The sequence below is a fragment of the Alosa sapidissima genome, chromosome 19 (genome assembly GCF_018492685.1).
Source record: "Alosa sapidissima isolate fAloSap1 chromosome 19, fAloSap1.pri, whole genome shotgun sequence".
NCBI classification, from domain to species: Eukaryota; Metazoa; Chordata; class Actinopteri; order Clupeiformes; family Clupeidae; genus Alosa; species Alosa sapidissima.
Genome location: NC_055975.1, coordinates 14,807,963 through 14,831,050, shown reverse-complemented (window position 1 = coordinate 14,831,050; position 23,088 = coordinate 14,807,963). Strand labels below are relative to the sequence as shown.

Sequence of the window (23,088 nt, the reverse complement as noted above, 5' to 3'; positions counted from 1 at the left end):
TGCTATATCTCTGTTTTTAAAAACTTTAAAAAGTCATGTTATTTAATTGTGTATTTCAGGCAATATTGATCAAATTGTGTTGTTTTGAATGAGTAAAGATATATCAAATAACAATATGCCTACCCAATTGCAATTGTACAGAAATAACTTTGAAAACAAAATATTTATGAAAATTCATTAAAATGGTGGATATGGTGTTTTGGAACCAAACTCTTCATATGATAATATGTATCAGAATGAATTCTGATCTGAAGTTATTGCAAATATCCTCTAGAACTGTCAGTGAACATGAATGGTGCCAGGGGGCCTGGGCTGCCAGGCCCTCGTCGAAACGAGACTGCAAGAATCTGAGGATTGCCGGTACTGGGCAACTAGTTGGTTCCTCCCCGTGGGCCCGGCACCATTCCATGAAGAGCTTCCACCTGTTTGCGTAAAGCGCATTAGTGGAAGCCGCCCGTGAGTTGCTGATGGTATAAACAACTGCTGGGTCGCAAGCGCCTAACAGAGGCTTGGGCCCTTTAGTGGCCATATCCATAACTGTAGGCGCACCGGATTCGGATGCCAGATTTGTCCCCCCAGTTGTGAGAGAAGGTCCGCACGAATGGGGAGGCGCCAAGGGCATCTGACCAATAGTCTGTGCAACACTGGAAACCACAGCCTCCCGGGCCATCTTGCGTGGCCCTCCTGGGAGATCCTGTGGAGAATGGCTCGAATCAGTGGAAGTGGGGGAAATGCATACAAAAGCTGCTGAGGCCACTCGGGTGCCAGCGCATCCCGGCCTAAGGGGCTTGTTGTCTCATCCAGGGAAAACCATATAGGGGCAGTGTGTAGAGTCTTGGGAGGCGAAGAGATCTACATCTGCTCTGCCGTACCGCTGCCAGATGGCCGGCACCACCTCCGGGTGCAGCCTCCACTTCCTGGGATGAGGGACAAGAAGTCTGCTGCTGTGTCCCGAATGCCCTCTATGTGCATTGCCCTCAGGCTCAGCAAGTGGGGGGAGGCCCAGGACAGCAACGGGTGAACTAGCCTCAGGGAAGACTGAGACTGTTAGTCAGGTATAGTGCGTGCCACTCAAGAACCAGTTCGCCATACTTGCATTTCCGTACCTACATTTAACACACGCACATATGTAGCCCCTCTCGGAATAACAGCAAGTCGTAATCAATGTCCGTGGACGCTCACGCAGAAGCTGGACACCGCAGAGGATACCCGCAACTGTAGGAAAGTACAATGCAGTTAGATTATGTTATAAAAAGGGAATCTTAACACACAAACAGCAGACCAACCTTGCCGGGATCTCCATTAAATCCCCACAGCTCGGAATAAAGTGTAAAGGAAGAACAGCCCTGTTACGGCTGTTTCCTGGTTTTATTGTGTGTGGCTGCAATTACTCTAATCAGTGTAAGTATCGTCAGGTGTGTGTAGCAGGAAGCTAAGGTCTTGCTAGGACAAAATGGAAACACGGGCACCCCGGAAGTAAATAAGATTTTAGGATTACGGCAACTTACGCCAACATCACTCACGGGTTACAGTTGCATGCACTGAATACACCTGGCAGTGACTCTTACCAGCTTGTGCCTGTCGGTCCATGGATCCAACCCCAGTTTGTTGATCCACATCTGCAGTGGTCTCAATGAGAGTAGGCCTAGTGGGACTACGGCAACAGCTGCCATGAGTGTGCCCAGTAGTACCTGGAAGGAACTGAAGATTCGACCTTGGCCTCTCCTGAACTGTCCTAGCCGACTGAGGATGTTGTTCACCCGTTGAGGAGATGGGGTTACCTGTCTCCCCCGAGAATCCAGCTGGATACCAATGAACACTATACGCTGACTGGGTGTCAAAGTGCTCTTCTCATGATTTATTTTGAGGCCTAACCTGGCCGAGTGAGATATCAACAGAGCTAGGTCCCTGAATGAATCTGTCTCTGTCTGAGACACTACCAACCAATCGTCCAGGTACGAGAGTATGAGCATACCTTCTTTCTGTAGTGGTGCCAGTGCTACTGCCACGAATCTTGTAAAAATCCGAGGGGCCAGTGATATTCCAAAAGGGAGGACCCTGAACTGGTAGGCCCTTCCCTCGAACGCAAAGCGCAGAAACTGCTGGTGATGTGGTGCAATTGGTATATGAAAATAGGCATCCTTGAGGTCTATTTTCGTGAACCAGACGTCTTTCCCGATGGTCTCGAGGACGTCTGTTGTGCGCAACATATGAAATTTTAAGGCCTTGAGGTATTTGTTTAATGACCTGAGATCCAATATGGGGCGAAGTCCACCCCCTTTTTTTGGATTATGAAATATGTGGAGTAGAAGCCAATGTTCAGTGAACATGGCTCTACGGGCTCTATTGCTCCCTTGTCTAGAAGGGCCCTGACCTCCTGACGCAGGGCCAGTGCCTTGGCCTCGTCCCTTACCTGTCATTTTGACCCCTGTGAACCTTGACGGTTGGCGTTTGAACTGAATGCTGTAGCCCTCTGATAGTGTCAAGCACCAGGGGTCTGATGTTAGCGCTTCCCAGCTCAACCGTTGTTGGCTGGTGAAGCAACCGACCGCCGGGACGAAGCTGTCATTGCCTGCCTGCTCGGCCCCTCCAGCTCCTGGAGGGACGGCGGCCATATGCTGTATCTTGCTGTGCCGGGCGAGTGGTCTATCTAGTGACAGGCCTGCGAAACCCCCCTGGTGGAGGTGGCCTTGACTGCGACGTCGTGGTATTACTTGGGTCCTGTCGGTCCCTGGGTATGGTCTCTGCCGGTGAACAGATGTGTGGTGTAAACTAGCAAATTGTTGCCTGACCTGTGTCGCCCGCAAACTGTGTTCCAGGGCCTGCTGTGCCGCAGGTCCGAACAGCTGTCCCGGCACAACCGGCAGAGAACGGAGGACTCTCCTGCTGGACTCTGACAGTGGAGACTGGGCGAGCCATACCTGACCATACCCGAGCCATACCCGACCGAGCTCCCTTGACATATAGGCAAATGCCCGCAGCGAGGCTTCACTGAGGGTTTGCGCTGATGGGTTGACTCCACGGGACTGGAGGATCTGGGAGAGGGCTGAAACATAGAATTTCCTATACGCGCCAATGTGGGCTCTATACCGGGCATCCTGTCGAGGCCATAGCTGGATGCACCCTGCATTGGTCTACAATCACTAGGGAGATGGGAAAAATGCCTTGGGTCTGCCCAACATCTCTGTAGCTCATCCATAAAGGGGGCCGAAGCTGCAGTTGGGGCTTGTCTGAAAAAAGCTCTCTGCACATCTGCCTCCGCTGGTGATGTATCCGCCCCCAGACATGCTAGTGCTAACTGCATTGCTGGCCTTAGCCCTAGAGCCTGACCAGCAACCGTGCTACCCAGGGAACCACAATCCTCTAGGGAGTTGAAGTCAGAGGCGTGAGATACCAGCTCTGCCAGATCCCCAGCCCAATCATCTACCATCTTTAGACTGTCTGAGGCTCTGATGGAAAGTACATCATCCTCAGAGGCACTTACTGCTGGGGACAGGACCGGGGGTGGTGGGTCGTGTGTTGTAGTGTCTGTAGCGGAACCGCTAGCTGACTGTATATCAGGGCGCTGTAAACCCTCCAGTAGTGCTTTTATCTGCACGAATTCCGACGCCAAAAAGTCTACTTTCTGGGCCAAAGGGTCTGACATAGTGCGCTTCAGAGCACTTCACGTCTGCAGCCCTAGCACGCTCGCTTGTCTGCGTGCGTCTCTGCAATCTAGGGGACTGGCCAGGATCTCCCTGTGCACAGGCCAATTGAGACCCTGAAGCTTCCTCTAGTTGGGCCAGTCTGGCGGTGCGGGCAGCTAAACTCAAGCAACAGCAGTCTACACAAGCCCCCTCAGTTAGCCCTTGTCTTAGGTGGTCTATACCAAGGCAACGGGAGCAACGGTCGTGACCGTTATCAGGCTCAAGGGAGGCCGAGCACTCGGTGCACACCAAAAACATGCCGCAAATATTTAAATAAACAAAAGGTTAACTTTCTTGATAATGGGCACTCAGCCCAGTTCAGCTGCGCATAGAGCGAAATGCACTCGCTGCGAGCCCAAATGACTCCAGTTACAAGCGAAAAACACAAACTGAAATTTTAAGCAAACAGCCAACAAACGCTGTCTATTAAGAAATGCTGTCTATTAAGGAACACAAAAGCTGACTTGAAGAACGAGAGCGAGTAACCGCTATCCACAGTCGCTATATGTAAACCAACACAAAATACAAGACACCTAGTGTCATTCAATGCTCAGAAGATAAGCAATAATGCTGGGCTAACGTTAGCCAAATGAAATAAATTGAACCCTGTCTTGAATTCAGATATAAGTTCAGATAAGTAGGCCTACGAAAGTCTGGTCGAAGGCTGCTAGGAATGCCGGCGAGACCACCGATATCCTAGGCTAAGCCAACTAATGAGAAGCTAAATTTCCTTCGGTTTCAGCATAGAGCGAAACCACTCGTGGACGCGTCAACGAATTAGAAAACCATGCCCTTACCTTGATTAAATGTACAGCAATCGCAGTCTTAAGAGGGCGAAAACGCAGCTCCAACCTGTAAAGGTTGCAAGACTCCCAGCGATTGACTCGAAACACCTACGTTCATACGAGAAGATGGCAAGAGGTCACTTCCGGGTGAAAGCACCTTAAGTGCATGACGTAGCGCCATACGTCACCCCGGTCACAGGTGACTTTGTTGGTACAAACACTCGACCTACATGCGTGCATGATGGACATCCAGATGCTGGAAGCACCGCCTCTGGCGGTCAGGAGAAATTAAATAGGACCCCTAAGTTTAATTTGTGTCAGTTCTCCGTTCTCCACATGAGTCTATTAATGCAACATAGGCCTACTTTCTCTAATCCAAGAATTGCCTATAGCCTAGGCTAATAGGCTACATTTTTGTTATACTATGTTGGTTCCTGTTCATGTCTTTGATGATGGGAATCTAAAAAAAAGCGCTTGGTATCCACTCACCATCCAACTAAATGTGTCTCTTATCAACATTTTAAACATTCCTTTAGTTTGAGTGAAAGTTGAGTCGTATCACGATTCAGCAATGTCTAAAGTATCTTTTCTCGAAATGCAAGAATTAGAATAACAAGAATTCTAAATCAATGTAAGCTGGGGCATTAATGAAGCAATTGCCAATCCAGCCAATTCCACCTGTGGGAGGTACATTAGTTCTGGTAGCATGGCATGAATTTTTGACAAAGAAGAATGCCAAAGATCCGCAAGGCTGAAACTGCTGCAAATAGAGGATTCTTTGATAATAGAACTAACCAAATTATTTTGTTCTTTCAAATATATTTATTCACATTAAGTTGATTGTTTTGTGTGATTTTGCCATGTCCTTTTGCACCCTCACTCTCAGCTTTGTGATTTTCAGAACAATGCCAAAACAGAATCATTATTTTCTTGTCTTCTCAATCACTGTAAGGTATAGGCCTAGTTAATAATTGCATGTTTATATAAACAGTAAATAGCAACATAGTGTTTCCCCCTTAAAGATTCTGTCATACATTCTGTTATAAAAATACAGGTGAATTGCATACGCACTACTTGTGTTTGTCAGGTGTCTGTAAGATAATGTTTGAATCCTTCCAGGTACTGCGTTTATTAACCTCTCTCCTCGGTGCTGGATTGGGGTCTGAGACTCTCTTAATGCCACACATGAAAAGCATTTAGAGATATCCTACTCTGGCCTCTTCAGTTAGTACAGACAGAGCATGACGTCACTTTTGCCAGAGACTGTTTTTCACACTGTTACAGATGTCCCCTTCCCTTTTCTGTGTGGATCTCTTTCAGTAACAACAATGTATGTTCAAAAGCACAAAGGTAGGCCAGACCCAGTGTCTGAAAACCGACAAACCGATTCCTTATCAGTCATGTGGGCCTACATGCAAGTTTCATGCGAACATGATGTGCACCGATGTCCTGATATCCCAGGTAGCATCAAACAATAGAAAACATGAGATGTATGTCTAGAAAAAAGACTTATATGATAAAGTCATATATATATATAAATATATATATAAATATGACTGTCATATACTGTAAGTCTTTAAGACCAAAATTGTCAAATTGGTCTTTCAAGGTCATAACAAGGGTGAAAGGAAGATACATACATACATACATGTGTGTGTGTATATATATATATATGTATGTATATATATATGTATGTATATATATATATGTATCTTCCTCTCACCCTTGTTATGAAAGACCAATTTGATAATTTTCACCCAATTATCAGTCCTACTCATAAACAACTGTCACAATCATTTGGTGTGTGGCTTTGTTTACATGCTTTTGTTAAACATTACAACATTTATTTATAATTACATTTATTTTAAAGTATTACTTATCTTATACAAACCATTGTAAAAACACCATCATTAAAATATAAATTACACTGTTGTTGATAGATTGGACACAGTGTTATGGTTGCCACGTTTAGTGTTGTTTATGCTAAATTAATTAAGATTACAATTCAAAAGTATGATCACTTTTGGTACACTAAGCCTTTGGTACACTTTACCTGTTCATCACACAGTTCAAACCATGTATCATTGTTAAGCCTAGGGAAGTGGATGTGAAACTTGGAGTTTGCAAGGAGCTGCAGGAGTACGGGGTGGGGTGGGAGGCCTGTGGAGCTGGCATAGGGTGAATTAGAGAAGTGTTTCACCTTTTGTCTCGAGTTTGAGACCTCAAAAACAGAAGCAATGTGAATGTCTCTGTTAAAAGCTCTGTTATACACTAAGCTAACACACGCACACACACAGAGAACACATACTGTATAGACAAAAGCAAACACACATGCACACACTCATTTACATACAAAAAAGTTGCAAGAGTAGGGGACGGAGTAGGAGATGGAGACAAATTGATAAGTGTGATTTATTTTTACAGAGAGAATGTGTAGAACTGAGCAGCGGTCATATTTTGTACTGCTTTGCGGTGTGTCTAGATTTTAAAAATGTATTTTATTGTGAGGAATGTTTGAATTAGTTGTGCTAAGTGTACATTTTGGTGGCATATGATCCAGATTCTGTTAGCACAACATTTTTGTTGGACCTCCGTACCACTCAATGTATGTCACAGACAGACCCCATAAGTAAATCCTTTCATGTGACTAAACCCACTATGATAGACAACAGTAAAACATAAGCACTGAGGTGCACTGAGGTGACAGACTGGAGTGGTCTAAGAACACTGAGGATTCACAAGAAAGCTGGCTTTACTTCCTACATTACAACAACTGAGATCCTTTAACAGTGGTTTATTTAAATTACATCATAAGAATTTATTTTGTCAGTCATCATGCTCATTTTAATGAGTAAGAATGAAAGTTATGCTGTATTTATTGCAAACAAAATTCTGCGATATCTCCCGCGAGTCACTGCAGGCACTGTAGCCTGTCTGTCCGGGATGAGCTGCCGTCTGTTGTACTGTATCTGGGAATGTCTACAGATACTATCATTTTGGAGGAGAGTATTAGACCTGGCTAGCCAAATCATTGGTGAGGAAGTTCCTCTTGATCCTAAATTATGCATATTAAATCTCTACCCAGAGGGCTTCATTCAGCCGTGGCCCACTGGTTAGCACTCTGGACTTGTAACCGGAGGGTTGCCGGTTTGAACCCCGACCGGTAGGCCACGGCTGAAGTGCCCTTGAGCAAGGCACCTAACCCCTCACTGCTCCCCGAGCGCCGCCGTTGAAGCAGGCAGCTCACTGCGCCGGGATTAGTGTGTGCTTCACCTCACTGTGTGTTCACTGTGTACTGTTTGTGTTTCACTAATTCACCGATTGGGTTAAATGCAGAGACCAAATTTCCCTCACGGGATCAAAAAAGTATATACTTATACTTATATACATTACCACCCAAAGAGTAAAGTCTTTGCTGGATATTTGTTTCTTAGAAGCCAAACAATGTATTGCTTGCTCTTGGAAATCAGACACACCTTGTACCACAGCACTGTGGTCAAAAATATCCAGGCAACACTCAGGTGTGAGGAAGTTGATGCACAGTATTGAATGTATAGAAAGCATACACAGAATATAAGAAAATGAAATGTTAATCACTTCTATGTAATAAATGTAGATTAGTATTCACTTCTAATACATAAAAATGTTAGTAATCCAAAATTTCTCCTTCAGCACAATGGTTGAGGGGAATGACCTTTTACTTTGCTTTAGAGAAGATAAGCTACTCAACAAAGAACAAACTTGACAAGTTTGTTTTCCATAATTTTCTTGAGAATACTAATATGGATGTAGATGGTTAGATGGATGACAAATAGGACTAAGTTGTATATATTATCTTTTTTATTTTTTTATTTTTATTTTTTTTTCCGTCTTGTCTCTATTTTGAAGTATATACAATGTAATCTTTACGATTGTAGTGTGGAATTTGTGTGAGTACAAACCATATGCTATATCTATGCTTTATAACCAGCATCTTTTCTGTTGCTGTTGCTTCTTTATAATGTGCCTTATTGTGTGCTATTGTGATGTTTTGTATTGTTCTGTTTGTTTGTAAAATGAACAAAATTCATAATAAATAAATGTAAAAAAAAGAAAGTCAAGATAGATCCTCAACCCAAATTAACTGCATTCTATATGGGCTGTGGCAATCATTTTGAAAAATAATAGCTCGCAGCAACATAAGAACATAAAAAAAGAATTGTGAACTAGTTCATTTTTGGAAAGTGTGAACAGTTCGAATTTTTGAATTATGAACTATGAACTGAACTAGTTTAATTTAAAATTTGTGAACTGAACTTTGAACTAGTTCACATAGAAAGTGCTTGGCGGTCCAAAAATGATCACTTCTGTTTTGTTGTCATAAGTATAAGTCATAAGTCAAAAGAATGGTCTGGAAATCCTCACATGAAATGAAACTGAGACATGCAGTTTGCTTCTATTCTCTCTGACATCATTTCCATAGATGTGAGGCCAAAACAGAGAGGACACAAAGTGGACAAATTCAATTTAAACACACTTCACATTTAAGGGTCTTACTGAGTTCTTGGGTCATCATGATGGAATGAAGAAATTGCCAATCGAGCCAATTCCACCTGTGGGAGGTACATTAGATCTGGTAGCATGACATAAATTTTCCTCAAAGAAGGATGCTAAAGCTCCGCAAGGCTGAAACTACTGCAAATAGAAGATTCTTTGATGAAAGAACTATCAGAACATCACCTATTACCGACCGTCCCCTATTTCCGCCCTCTTACGTGTATGTGTCACTTAATATACAAACCAAGACGGCAGATTCGCAAGCACCCATTCGCAAGCACCCACACCATAAGTGTATCTAAATTAGCTATGTAACAAAAATTACATTTTACCGTAACTCAAAGAGCTGTACAGTGTTGTAAGGCTGTAGAAATCCGCTTGGAGCTCCAGTGGAATTTTGATTTTGCAACGAGAATTCTCGGTCTAACTGTTGATGTGACGTGTTTAATATACCCACCAGCCCAGCACTAAACTCTGAGCATGGTAAACAAAATAGGATATTTCAGGCAGAAAAACCCTGGTAAGAACCAAACCAGATTTTGTTCAAATCTACACACATATGGCTACTGAAAAATGTAAGGTTCATTTATCAAATGTTAAATTTGAAGTATTAAAAAACATTGTTGCTTTAGAATTTTCAAACGAAAGGGGTGGAAATTGGTGCTTGATAGCCATATTATTTTGTTCTTTCGAATATATTCAATTCATTCACATTAATTTGATTGTTTTGTGTGATTTTATAATCATATAAAACCAGTATGCAAGAAAACTTACATGTTCTTGTGCTGTTTTTAATAGTATGATTTTCACATTATGTTAATTACTCAACAACATCAGCATTCATATCAGCATTCATTTAGTAAAAGAGTAAAAAAGTACTAGAATAAACAAAAAAGCCAGTTAATTTACTAAAGAAGCCTGTAATAGTTAAAAAATATATTTGAACAAAAAGATGTTGAAATGTTGAAATCACACAGAACTGTTGGGTTAATTTACACAAGGAGCTACGATTGACAATGATTACAATGATTTTATCACTTTCATCAAAAGTAACATAAGCATAGGGCATTGTCTCTTGACAGAACCCGTTAAAGCGTAACTGTTTAAGGATCAAAGGACATTCTGCACATCACTGAGGGAATTCTCCTCCTCAGAACCCCTTCTGGCACCAAGGGCAACTCTTAGTTTCTCCCAGAAGACCCGTGTGTCCTGTCCCGCTTTGGGCCAGCTGAGGTACGTGCGCTTCTTCACCAGGCCCCTCATCCTGTAGTAAGGGGACAGCCGATAGACTGGAATGTCCTCCAGGAACAACAGGATCAGAACGTCCTTTTTCTCATCGAACAGACGGAAGCTGGCCACCTGCACTTCCCTGGAACACCACTCACTCTCCAGGTAGTGCTGGCTGAGGATGCAGATAGTCTTGCGGCTGCTGTAGATGCCATCCACGATGTTGTCCACAATGGGTTTCCCTGGTTGGAAGTCCCGGTGGTGCAGACATAATCTCCATCCCTGTTCTCCCTCTAGTTTGGGGAGCAACTCACTGGTGACCCAGAGTTCATCATGCTTGTTGTAGGAAACAAAAGCATCATACTGGAAACCTAATGGCTTGTGAGACCCCTTCTTCTTATTGTCATAGAGAAATGCCAAGAAGAGATAATAGCCATAAACTATTTGCCAGTGTAGGAAGTTATAGATGAGAGAGATGATCAAGGTCAGGAGCACAAGACAAGTGCTGGATATGTAATAATAAAACTCATTGTTTTCTGAACAAGAAGATACATCTAAATGTAAAAGTTGTGTTTCTTTGAAATTGGGAGGACTGTTACATTCGTATGTATTAGCGGCAAGTACTTGTGTGAAATTACTTTTCTCCAACCATTTGATGAACTGAGCATTGCTACAGTCACAGGTGAAGGTGTTTCCTTGCATATCGAGTAGCCTTAACCCAGGAAGGGACTTGATAATTGTTTTATTGATTGATGAAATTTGGTTATTGCTAATCTGCAAATAATAGAGATCTTGAAGGTTTGCTTGCACAAGAAAATCTAAGGTTTTTAGACGAGTTTCTTTTAAATAGAGCTTATAGAGTTTTCGCAGGGGCAGGAATACATTCGGAGAGAGAGTTGTGAGGTCATTTCCACTCAGGGCTAGTTCTGCGAGCTGGGTGTTATCTTTGAACACATCGTCGTGCAAATATTTAAGTCCAGCATTCTGGGCCCAAAAAGTGTGTAAATGTCTCAAATTTTGTAGGAAATTATAGGGCAAAAAAGACTGATTGTTATGATGACGCTGAGATAAAACTGAAAGCACTTTAAGAGACGTTAAATTATAAAAAGGAGGTGTTTGAAAGTATTCAGCTTTTAATATGTGATTATTCTGTAAAGTCAGTTCTAAAAGATTAGAAAGTTCTGAAAATACAGTTGGTCTGAGTGATTCATCTGTTATCTTGTTAAAATGCAAGTTCAGTACTTTCAAGCTAATTAATTTATCAAAAGTCCCGTCATCAATTGAATTTATTTTATTGTCATATAAAATCAAAGTCCTGAGTGATTTTAAACCTCTGAAGTCATTAGTTTTAAGGGAAGCTAATGAGTTTGAGCTTAGTTTTAGATATTCCAATTTAGCAGGACCATTTTGGAAGGCTCTGTCTAAAAAACTGATATAGTTTGATCCTAAGTACAGTTTTTTTAGATTTATCATGTCTTGGAAAACACAGTCTTTCACAACTTTAATTCTATTTCTATACAAGCGGAGAGTTTTGAGATTGTTAAGATTTTTAAAGGTAGAACAACCTAATTTTTCAATTTGATTGAATACTAAATCTAAGTTTTCCAACATGGATAGATTTTGTATCATACTTGGAATGTATGAAAATTTATTATAACCCAGTTGTAAAAAAGTAAGATTTGTCAGTGATGCCAAAACATTTTCCAGATCAGCAAGTCTATTATGGCCCAGATCCAGTGTCCTAATTTGACAGCATCTCTCCAGCCCTGTGCCTTTTAAGCTAGTGATGTTGTTATTTCTCAAAGTAAGTGTTGTAAGTGTTGGAATATGACAAGTATAACTTATAAGGGATTTTGCAAGAGGTACAGCGCTCAATGTTAATGCGACCAGTGAGTTATTAAATGTTTGCAGTATCACCTTGAATCGCTCTAATGAGACATTAACACCAGCCATTTCAAGCCTCTTTACATTCCTGAAGAAACTTGTATTCAGCACTTCCCATTCTGAATTTCTATTTGAAAAACAGTATGACAGATTGATTGCCTGGAGATAGGGTAAAATATCTTCACTAATCCTAAAAATGTTTAGAGGATTGTGAGCTAAATTCAGTATTTGAAGTCTGAGGGATGAATTTGAAACATTAATCGACTGAAAATTTGAGATGTTGTTGGAGGCAATATGTATTTCATTCAATGTTTGTATTCTGAAAATGGGTTGCATTAGTTCCATGTCTGTTAGCTTATTCTCAGAAAGTTTCACACATTCTAAGTGGTGGAAGACAGAAAATGATGAATTTTCAGTGGTCGAAATATTGTTCTTGTCAAGGAGGAGCACTTTTAGATTGGTCAGGCCTTGGAAGAATTCTTTTGTGATTATGCTCAAACGGTTACTGCTTAGGCCCAATTCTGTTAAGGGAATCAAGTCTCTGAAAGCTCCTTTCTCCACATAAGAGATTGAGTTGTAGGAGATGTTTAAGGTTTCTAAATGTGTAAGATTTTGGAAGTCCTCACTCTTTATCCCTTTTATTTTATTGTGAGAAATGTCTATATCAGTTACGTTATGTGGGAATTTTGGTGGCACATGCTCAAGACTTCTTTTGTAGCAGAAAAATTTGGTACGTCCTCCACACTGCTCAGGGTCATGTAATTCACAGACCCCATATGTGAATCCAGATACACGACTAACACAAGCCACAATGTAGAGAGCAAAACAGAGAAGAGCAGTGTCCCATATGTGCACAGTTATATGCATGGTGATTCTCTTATAGCTTCTGTCCCCCCCTTGGAAGACATCCATCCGTGGCACCATACTGACTCTGACCGTTTTAGCTAGGCCCATGCAGCAATCAATTTTGTCAGTCTGTAATGAAAATTACAACTATTAATAAATGTTAAATAAATTAAAATAAAATAAAATAATAGTATCTAATACATAATTAAATGATATAAAAATACCTACAAAACACATTTATTGCAAACTGTTATTAGTGATGTGAAATTCATTTTCCACAGCGTTGGAGCTAGTGAATCAGAATATAAGGTTATCATTTTTAACAATTAAATATTCAGTGTAATTAAAACGACTTGCAACTAGAGCAGTGATTTATCCGTCCCTTTATAGTTCAACCTGATCTGATGTTAAACAAATCTTATACACATTTTTGACTTTCCACACCCTGTTCCACCAGAGAAAAAATGTAGCCTGTCACTTCCTCAATATGCAAGTCTATGACTGTCTAAGTTAAATTTGTGTTTGTTCTCTTTCTCCGCAGGAGTCTATTAATGCAACATGCTTGTTCTCTAATCCAAGAATTGCCTATAGGCCTAATACATTTTTGTTGGTTCCTGTTCATGTCTTTGATAAAACAAGCTTTTGGTGTCCACCCTACTCACCATCCAACTGAATGTTTCACTTCTCAACGTTTTAAACGTGCATTCATTTATAGACGGGGAGTTTGAGCGAAAGTTCAGTCATACCATGGTTGAGCAATGTCTAAAGTGTCATTCTCGAAATGCACACCAATAGGCAAATTAAGAATTCTAAAACAATGTAAGGTATAGTCAATTGTCCCATAAATTCACAAATAGTAAACAGAGACATTTGCTTCCCCCTGAAGATGAACATTCTGAAATGTCACATGAATATAGAAATAATGTTTCATTGCATACCACTGGTGCTTGTCAAGTGATGTTGGAAAAAATCCTTCCAGATAGTGTAGTTACTAATCTCCCTCTTCTGTGCTGAATTGAGAAGTGAGACTCGCTCTCTTTCTTTCTTTCTTTCTTTCTTTCTTTCTTTCTGCCTTTCTCTGTCTCTCTCTCTCTCCCTCCCTCCTTCCCTCCTACTCCCTGCTCCTGCAGTTGCAAACTTACATACGGTACTCCCCCCTTGGTCATAATAGAACTTTGAAGAGCTTAAATGGCTAAACAAAATAACATAATAAACATAATAATAAATATAATGAATAAAAACATGATATAGTTTGGATTTGTAAAACTGATCAACTTGACACAAACAACATTAAAGGTAACAACCACAATACTGTGTTTATCATGCCCACTGGTTAGCACTCTGGACTTGTAACCGGAGGGTTGCCGGTTCGATCCCCGACCGGTAGGCCACGGCTGAAGTGCCCTTGAGAAAGGCACCTAACCCCTCACTGCTCCCCGAGCGCCGCCGTTGAAGCAGGCAGCTCACTGCGCCGGGATTAGTGTGTGCTTCACCTCACTGTGTGTTCACTGTGTACTGTTTGTGTTTCACTAATTCACCGATTGGGTTAAATGCAGAGACCAAATTTCCCTCACGGGATCAAAAAAGTATATACTTATACTTATATACATTACCACCCAAAGAGTAAAGTCTTTGCTGGATATTTGTTTCTTAGAAGCCAAACAATGTATTGCTTGCTCTTGGAAATCAGACACACCTTGTACCACAGCACCGTGGTCAAAAATATCCAGGCAACACTCAGGTGTGAGGAACCACTGCAGGTTTATTCACGATACCAGGAGCAACGTCACTGGCAACAGCATGTTCCACTACTCAAAGTTCTCTAGGGCGAGGCCCCATCTTATACACGTTAGATACATTGGTAATACAAATCACATGAGTACAAAAATCCTCATACATACAGAAATACAACAATACATGGACATTTCTTGGACATAGCATGTGATCCATGCGCCATACGCAGGTCATTTGGCTACTCCAAGTAAGTAGATAATTGGTTAATACAATACATATACATCCTTCAGCATTTTCTTGCCATATTCCTAATATTACTACCTCAGGCAGAATACGCTTAACTCGTGACAAAGGGGTCGCATGACCTTTATTAGAAAATCGTGACATGGAGAGAGCAAATGACAGACAAAGCAAAGTTGATGCACAGTATTGAATGTATAGAAAGCATACACAGAATATAAGAAAATGAAATGTTAATCACTTCTATGTAATAAATGTAGATTAGTATTCACTTCTAATACATAAAAATGTTAGTAATCCAAAATTTCTCCTTCAGCACAATGGTTGAGGGGAATGACCTTTTACTTTGCTTTAGAGAAGATAAGCTACTCAACAAAGAACAAACTTGACAAGTTTTGGAAAATATGGAATATTTTCTATAATTTTCTTGAGAATACTAATATGGATGTAGATGGTTAGATGGATGACAAATAGGACTAAGTTGTTTATATTATCTTTTTTATTTTTTTATTTTTAGTTTTTTTTCCGTCTTGTCTCTATTTTGAAGTATATACAATGTAATCTTTACGATTGTAGTGTGGAATTTGTGTGAGTACAAACCATATGCTATATCTATGCTTTATAACCAGCATCTTTTCTGTTGCTGTTGCTTCTTTATAATGTGCCTTATTGTGTGCTATTGTGATGTTTTGTATTGTTCTGTTTGTAAAATGAACAAAATCCATAATAAATAAATGTAAAAAAAAAGAAAGTCAAGATAGATCCTCAACCCAAATTAACTGCATTCTATATGGGCTGTGGCAATCATTTTGAAAAATAATAGCTCGCAGCAACATAAGAACATAAAAAAAGAATTGTGAACTAGTTCATTTTTGGAAAGTGTGAACAGTTCGAAATTTTGAATTATGAACTATGAACTGAACTAGTTTAATTTAAAATTTGTGAACTGAACTTTGAACTAGTTCACATAGAAAGTGCTTGGCGGTCCAAAAATGATCACTTCTGTTTTGTTGTCATAAGTATAAGTCATAAGTCAAAAGAATGGTCTGGAAATCCTCACATGAAATGAAACTGAGACATGCAGTTTGCTTCTATTCTCTCTGACATCATTTCCATAGATGTGAGGCCAAAACAGAGAGGACACAAAGTGGACAAATTCAATTTAAACACACTTCACATTTAAGGGTCTTACTGAGTTCTTGGGTCATCATGATGGAATGAAGAAACTGCCAATCGAGCCAATTCCACCTGTGGGAGGTACATTAGATCTGGTAGCATGACATAAATTTTCCTCAAAGAAGGATGCTAAAGCTCCGCAAGGCTGAAACTACTGCAAATAGAGGATTCTTTGATGAAAGAACTATCAGAACATCACCTATTACCGACCGTCCCCTATTTCCGCCCTCTTACGTGTATGTGTCACTTAATATACAAACCAAGACGGCAGATTCGCAAGCACCCATTCGCAAGCACCCACACCATAAGTGTATCTAAATTAGCTATGTAACAAAAATTACATTTTACCGTGACTCAAAGAGCTGTACAGTGTTGTAAGGCTGTAGAAATCCGCTTGGAGCTCCAGTGGAATTTTGATTTTGCAACGAGAATTCTCGGTCTAACTGTTGATGTGACGTGTTTAATATACCCACCAGCCCAGCACTAAACTCTGAGCATGGTAAACAAAATAGGATATTTCAGGCAGAAAAACCCTGGTAAGAACCAAACCAGATTTTGTTCAAATCTACACACATATGGCTACTGAAAAATGTAAGGTTCATTTATCAAATGTTAAATTTGAAGTATTAAAAAACATTGTTGCTTTAGAATTTTCAAACGAAAGGGGTGGAAATTGGTGCTTGATAGCCATATTATTTTGTTCTTTCGAATATATTCAATTCATTCACATTAATTTGATTGTTTTGTGTGATTTTATAATCATATAAAACCAGTATGCAAGAAAACTTACATGTTCTTGTGCTGTTTTTAATAGTATGATTTTCACATTATGTTAATTACTCAACAACATCAGCATTCATATCAGCATTCATTTAGTAAAAGAGTAAAAAAGTACTAGAATAAACAAAAAAGCCAGTTAATTTACTAAAGAAGCCTGTAATAGTTAAAAAATATATTTGAACAAAAAGATGTTGAAATGTTGAAATCACACAGAACTGTAGGGTTAATTTACACAAGGAGCTACGATTGACAATGATTACAATGATTTTATCACTTTCATCAAAAGTAACATAAGCATAGGGCATTGTCTCTTGACAGAACCCGTTAAAGCGTAACTGTTTAAGGATCAAAGGACATTCTGCACATCACTGAGGGAATTCTCCTCCTCAGAACCCCTTCTGGCACCAAGGGCAACTCTTAGTTTCTCCCAGAAGACCCGTGTGTCCTGTCCCGCTTTGGGCCAGCTGAGATACGTGCGCTTCTTCACCAGGCCCCTCATCCTGTAGTACGGGGACAGCCGATAGACTGGAATGTCCTCCAGGAACAACAGGATCAGAACGTCCTTTTTCTCATCGAACAGACGGAAGCTGGCCACCTGCACTTCCCTGGAACACCACTCACTCTCCAGGTAGTGCTGGCTGAGGATGCAGATAGTCTTGCGGCTGCTGTAGATGCCATCCACGATGTTGTCCACAATGGGTTTCCCTGGTTGGAAGTCCCGGTGGTGCAGACATAATCTCCATCCCTGTTCTCCCTCTAGTTTGGGGAGCAACTCACTGGTGACCCAGAGTTCATCATGCTTGTTGTAGGAAACAAAAGCATCATACTGGAAACCTAATGGCTTGTGAGACCCCTTCTTCTTATTGTCATAGAGAAATGCCAAGAAGAGATAATAGCCATAAACTATTTGCCAGTGTAGGAAGTTATAGATGAGAGAGATGATCAAGGTCAGGAGCACAAGACAAGTGCTGGATATGTAATAATAAAACTCATTGTTTTCTGAACAAGAAGATACATCTAAATTTAAAAGTTGTGTTTCTTTGAAATTGGGAGGACTGTTACATTCGTATGTATTAGCGGCAAGTACTTGTGTGAAATTACTTTTCTCCAACCATTTGATGAACTGAGCATTGCTACAGTCACAGGTGAAGGTGTTTCCTTGCATATCGAGTAGCCTTAACCCAGGAAGGGACATGATAATTGTTTCATTGATTGATGAAATTTGGTTATTGCTAATCTGCAAATAATAGAGATCTTGAAGGTTTGCTTGCACAAGAAAATCTAAGGTTTTTAGACGAGTTTCTTTTAAATAGAGCTTATAGAGTTTTCGCAGGGGCAGGAATACATTCGGAGAGAGAGTTGTGAGGTCATTTCCACTCAGGGCTAGTTCTGCGAGCTGGGTGTTATCTTTGAACACATCGTCGTGCAAATATTTAAGTCCAGCATTCTGGGCCCAAAAAGTGTGTAAATGTCTCAAATTTTGTAGGAAATTATAGGGCAAAAAAGACTGATTGTTATGATGACGCTGAGATAAAACTGAAAGCACTTTAAGAGACGTTAAATTATAAAAAGGAGGTGTTTGAAAGTATTCAGCTTTTAATATGTGATTATTCTGTAAAGTCAGTTCTAAAAGATTAGAAAGTTCTGAAAATACAGTTGGTCTGAGTGATTCATCTGTTATCTTGTTAAAATGCAAGTTCAGTACTTTCAAGCTAATTAATTTATCAAAAGTCCCGTCATCAATTGAATTTATTTTATTGTCATATAAAATCAAAGTCCTGAGTGATTTTAAACCTCTGAAGTCATTAGTTTTAAGGGAAGCTAATGAGTTTGAGCTTAGTTTTAGATATTCCAATTTAGCAGGACCATTTTGGAAGGCTCTGTCTAAAAAACTGATATAGTTTGATCCTAAGTACAGTTTTTTTAGATTTATCAGGTCTTGGAAAACACAGTCTTTCACAACTTTAATTCTATTTCTATACAAGCGGAGAGTTTTGAGATTGTTAAGATTTTTAAAGGTAGAACAACCTAATTTTTCAATTTGATTGAATACTAAATCTAAGTTTTCCAACATGGATAGATTTTGTATCATACTTGGAATGTATGAAAATTTATTATAACCCAGTTGTAAAAAAGTAAGATTTGTCAGTGATGCCAAAACATTTTCCAGATCAGCAAGTCTATTATGGCCCAGATCCAGTGTCCTAATTTGACAGCATCTCTCCAGCCCTGTGCCTTTTAAGCTACTGATGTTGTTATTTCTCAAAGTAAGCGTTGTAAGTGTTGGAATATGACAAGTATAACTTATAAGGGATTTTGCAAGAGGTACAGCGCTCAATGTTAATGCGACCAGTGAGTTATTAAATGTTTGCAGTATCACCTTGAATCGCTCTAATGAGACATTAACACCAGCCATTTCAAGCCTCTTTACATTCCTGAAGAAACTTGTATTCAGCACTTCCCATTCTGAATTTCTATTTGAAAAACAGTATGACAGATTGATTGCCTGGAGATAGGGGAAAATATCTTCACTAATCCTAAAAATGTTTAGAGGATTGTGAGCTAAATTCAGTATTTGAAGTCTGAGGGATGAATTTGAAACATTAATCGACTGAAAATTTGAGATGTTGTTGGAGGCAATATGTATTTCATTCAATGTTTGTATTCTGAAAATGGGTTGCATTAGTTTCATGTCTGTTAGCTTATTCTCAGAAAGTTTCACACATTCTAAGTGGTGGAAGACAGAAAATGATGAATTTTCAGTGGTCGAAATATTGTTCTTGTCAAGGAGGAGCACTTTTAGATTGGTCAGGCCTTGGAAGAATTCTTTTGTGATTATGCTCAAACGGTTACTGCTTAGGCCCAATTCTGTTAAGGAAATCAAGTCTCTGAAAGCTCCTTTCTCCACATAAGAGATTGAGTTGTAGGAGATGTTTAAGGTTTCTAAATGTGTAAGATTTTGGAAGTCCTCACTCTTTATCCCTTTTATTTTATTGTGAGAAATGTCTATATCAGTTACGTTATGTGGGAATTTTGGTGGCACATGCTCAAGACTTCTTTTGTAGCAGAAAAATTTGGTACGTCCTCCACACTGCTCAGGGTCATGTAATTCACAGACCCCATATGTGAATCCAGATACACGACTAACACAAGCCACAATGTAGAGAGCAAAACAGAGAAGAGCAGTGTCCCATATGTGCACAGTTATATGCATGGTGATTCTCTTATAGCTTCTGCCCCCCCCTTGGAAGACATCCATCCGTGGCACCATACTGACTCTGACAGTTTTAGCTAGGCCCATGCAGCAATCAATTTTGTCAGTCTGTAATGAAAATTACAACTATTAATAAATGTTAAATAAATAATAATAAAAAAATAATAGTATCTAATACATAATTAAATGATATAAAAATACCTACAAAACACATTTATTGCAAACTGTTATTAGTGATGTGAAATTCATTTTCCACAGCGTTGGAGCTAGTGAATCAGAATATAAGGTTATCATTTTTAACAATTAAATATTCAGTGTAATTAAAACGACTTGCAACTAGAGCAGTGATTTATCCGTCCCTTTATAGTTCAACCTGATCTGATGTTAAACAAATCTTATACACATTTTTGACTTTCCACACCCTGTTCCACCAGAGAAAAAATGTAGCCTGTCACTTCCTCAATATGCAAGTCTATGACAGTCTAAGTTAAATTTGTGTTTGTTCTCTTTCTCCGCAGGAGTCTATTAATGCAACATGCTTGTTCTCTAATCCAAGAATTGCCTATAGGCCTAATACATTTTTGTTGGTTCCTGTTCATGTCTTTGATAAAACAAGCTTTTGGTGTCCACCCTACTCACCATCCAACTGAATGTTTCACTTCTCAACGTTTTAAACGTGCATTCATTTATAGACAGGGAGTTTGAGCGAAAGTTCAGTCATACCATGGTTGAGCAATGTCTAAAGTGTCATTCTCGAAATGCACACCAATAGGCAAATTAAGAATTCTAAAACAATGTAAGGTATAGTCAATTGTCCCATAAATTCACAAATAGTAAACAGAGACATTTGCTTCCCCCTGAAGATGAACATTCTGAAATGTCACATGAATATAGAAATAATGTTTCATTGCATACCACTGGTGCTTGTCAAGTGATGTTGGAAAAAATCCTTCCAGATAGTGTAGTTACTAATCTCCCTCTTCTGTGCTGAATTGAGAAGTGAGACTCGCTCTCTTTCTTTCTTTCTTTCTTTCTTTCTGCCTTTCTCTGTCTCTCTCTCTCTCCCTCCCTCCTTCCCTCCTACTCCCTGCTCCTGCAGTTGCAAACTTACATACGGTACTCCCCCCTTGGTCATAATAGAACTTTGAAGAGCTTAAATGGCTAAACAAAATAACATAATAAACATAATAATAAATATAATGAATAAAAACATGATATAGTTTGGATTTGTAAAACTGATCAACTTGACACAAACAACATTAAAGGTAACAACCACAATACTGTGTTTATCATGTTAATTATTTTGGGGTCAATGTGTGATGCTATGTAGTTATCACATGACAATAGAACATCTTTATCATTAAATTATTTAAATTATGAACTATGGGTTTTTATGTTAATCCTGTATAATTAAACCATTTGAGAGACATGAGAATTGTCTGATTTCTGAATAGGAACTGAAACTTATCTGATGCAATAAAGCTCAAACTGAAGTTGTATTCTTATCCCTGCTGTGCGAAGATGACCATTTCCCCATTTCTACTCAGAAACAAGTTGCACAAGGCACTGTTCCTTAAGTGAACTTTTGCCAGCCAATCATATCACAATTAGGGGATTATTGATACTGGGATTCCATTCCTTCTGGAACATTTACTTAGGCGTGCATGTTTAGACGTGTTTGGAATTGACATTGAGATGAAAGAGCAAAACACATCTTGGTTACACATCTTGTGGGACTGTAAGGTCTTGTACTACCGCAGAGAACCAATAGACCAAGAAGGCTAAACATTGGGCTGTTCCTGTAAACATTAATCCACTTGAAACTCCCACAAGTTCCTGCAGTGGAAAGGTATCAACACAATGCACAAGCTGTCGATCTAATGTGGCTTAGATAGATAGATACTTTATTGATCCCCAAGAGGAAATTCAAGGTCTTCAAAGTAGCATACAGACATCACACACAACATGCACTAACATCAGAAAAAGTAATGAAAGTATATAATATAAAACACACAACTAAGCAATAAGGACAGTAGAAGATAAAGTATATACTAAAATACAAATTATACTAAATAACACTAAATCTAAATCAAGTCTAAACAGTATCCACATAGTGTGCTTAGGGGTGATTAAGCATGAGGCGCTTGCAATGACTGAGGCAGGGACTGAGCCTGTGATTCTCTGTGCATATAAGGTAAGGTGCTCTGTGAGAGTGAGTGTCATGGTGATGGTGCAAATGATGCAACAGTGCAAGAATAAAGTCCAGAGACCAGCATAAAATAAATAAATATGGACATATAAGAGAGTAGACAAGGTAATATATAAAAAAAAAAAACTATAGAAAAACTATATCAGTGCAAGAATGGGTTGACGTAATAGGGTTACAGCCATTCAGTTGCCGGTTCAGACCTCCATGGGGCCCTAAGCAAAATCCTGCTAAGGGGCCCTCCAACCTCAACTCCAACCTGAAGGCCAAATTGTAACCATGTTTTTAACAGTCACATCTGACACCTCAGTGCTTCCAATACAATTATCCCGCCCCATTTTGGATGTCTACAGAAATGACCAAATATAGTGTTTTCCCCCATAAAGGATTGTTGTGAATAATTGTGTGTGAATCACCTTCACAGCTATAAATGCCCAGTTTTAGGGTCTGGGCTGCTTGCTTTTGATGCTTGCTGTACATATCACATTACAAAAAATAACTACAGTTTTTTCAGTAGCCTAAGTACAGTTCAGTTATACTACAGTAGGCTATAGTGCAGTAGTCTATTTTCATGTCCAAAATACTGCATTTCTACAGTAAAGTACAGGACAATGCAGTACAATGCTGTTTTGTTGTTTTGTTTTGTTCAAAACACTGGACAAAAATGCAAATGTTTCCTCCAAAACTGCAGTTTTGATACTCAGAAATCTGCAGTTTGACACTTAGTAGGCCTAATGCAGGTTTTTTTGTAAGGGTCTGGTTGTGCTTAGCCTA

General features: G+C 39.7%; 2 protein-coding genes across 2 annotated transcripts; both read right to left on the bottom strand.

The window, feature by feature from the left end:
* Nucleotides 1–1,161: 1,161 nt before the first annotated feature.
* Nucleotides 1,162–13,631, bottom strand: LOC121693618 (leucine-rich repeat and immunoglobulin-like domain-containing nogo receptor-interacting protein 2). Its single transcript, XM_042073161.1, has 5 exons — nt 13,627–13,631; nt 12,165–13,093; nt 8,988–9,069; nt 2,793–3,035; nt 1,162–1,215 (listed from the first exon to the last, which is right to left on the bottom strand). The coding sequence occupies exons 1-5, from the start codon at nt 13,627–13,629 to the stop codon at nt 1,162–1,164; spliced, it is 1,311 nt and encodes a 436-aa protein (XP_041929095.1). The 5' UTR covers nt 13,630–13,631.
* Nucleotides 13,632–17,102: 3,471 nt separating this feature from the next.
* LOC121693515 (toll-like receptor 13) lies at nt 17,103–21,173 on the bottom strand. The gene is made up of 2 exons (XM_042072982.1): nt 21,024–21,173; nt 17,103–20,216 (listed from the first exon to the last, which is right to left on the bottom strand). Exon 2 carries the CDS (start codon nt 20,193–20,195, stop codon nt 17,241–17,243), a length of 2,955 nt encoding a protein of 984 aa, XP_041928916.1. The 5' UTR covers nt 20,196–20,216; nt 21,024–21,173; the 3' UTR covers nt 17,103–17,240.
* Nucleotides 21,174–23,088: the final 1,915 nt, after the last annotated feature.

Excerpts from the sequence above, each read along its gene's own strand:
- LOC121693618 (XM_042073161.1), bottom strand. Across the intron at positions 9,070-12,164 it reads GCTGGTGTTAATGTCTCATT|CCACAGGTGGAATTGGCTCG; the intron begins AGAGCGATTCAA and ends CTAATGTACCTC. Across the intron at positions 1,216-2,792 it reads ACAGTTTGCGGGCGACACAG|TTGCGGGTATCCTCTGCGGT; the intron begins GTCAGGCAACAA and ends ACTTTCCTACAG.
- LOC121693515 (XM_042072982.1), bottom strand. The coding sequence starts at position 20,195 with ATGGGCCTAGCTAAAACTGTCAGAGTCAGTATGGTGCCACGGATGGAT.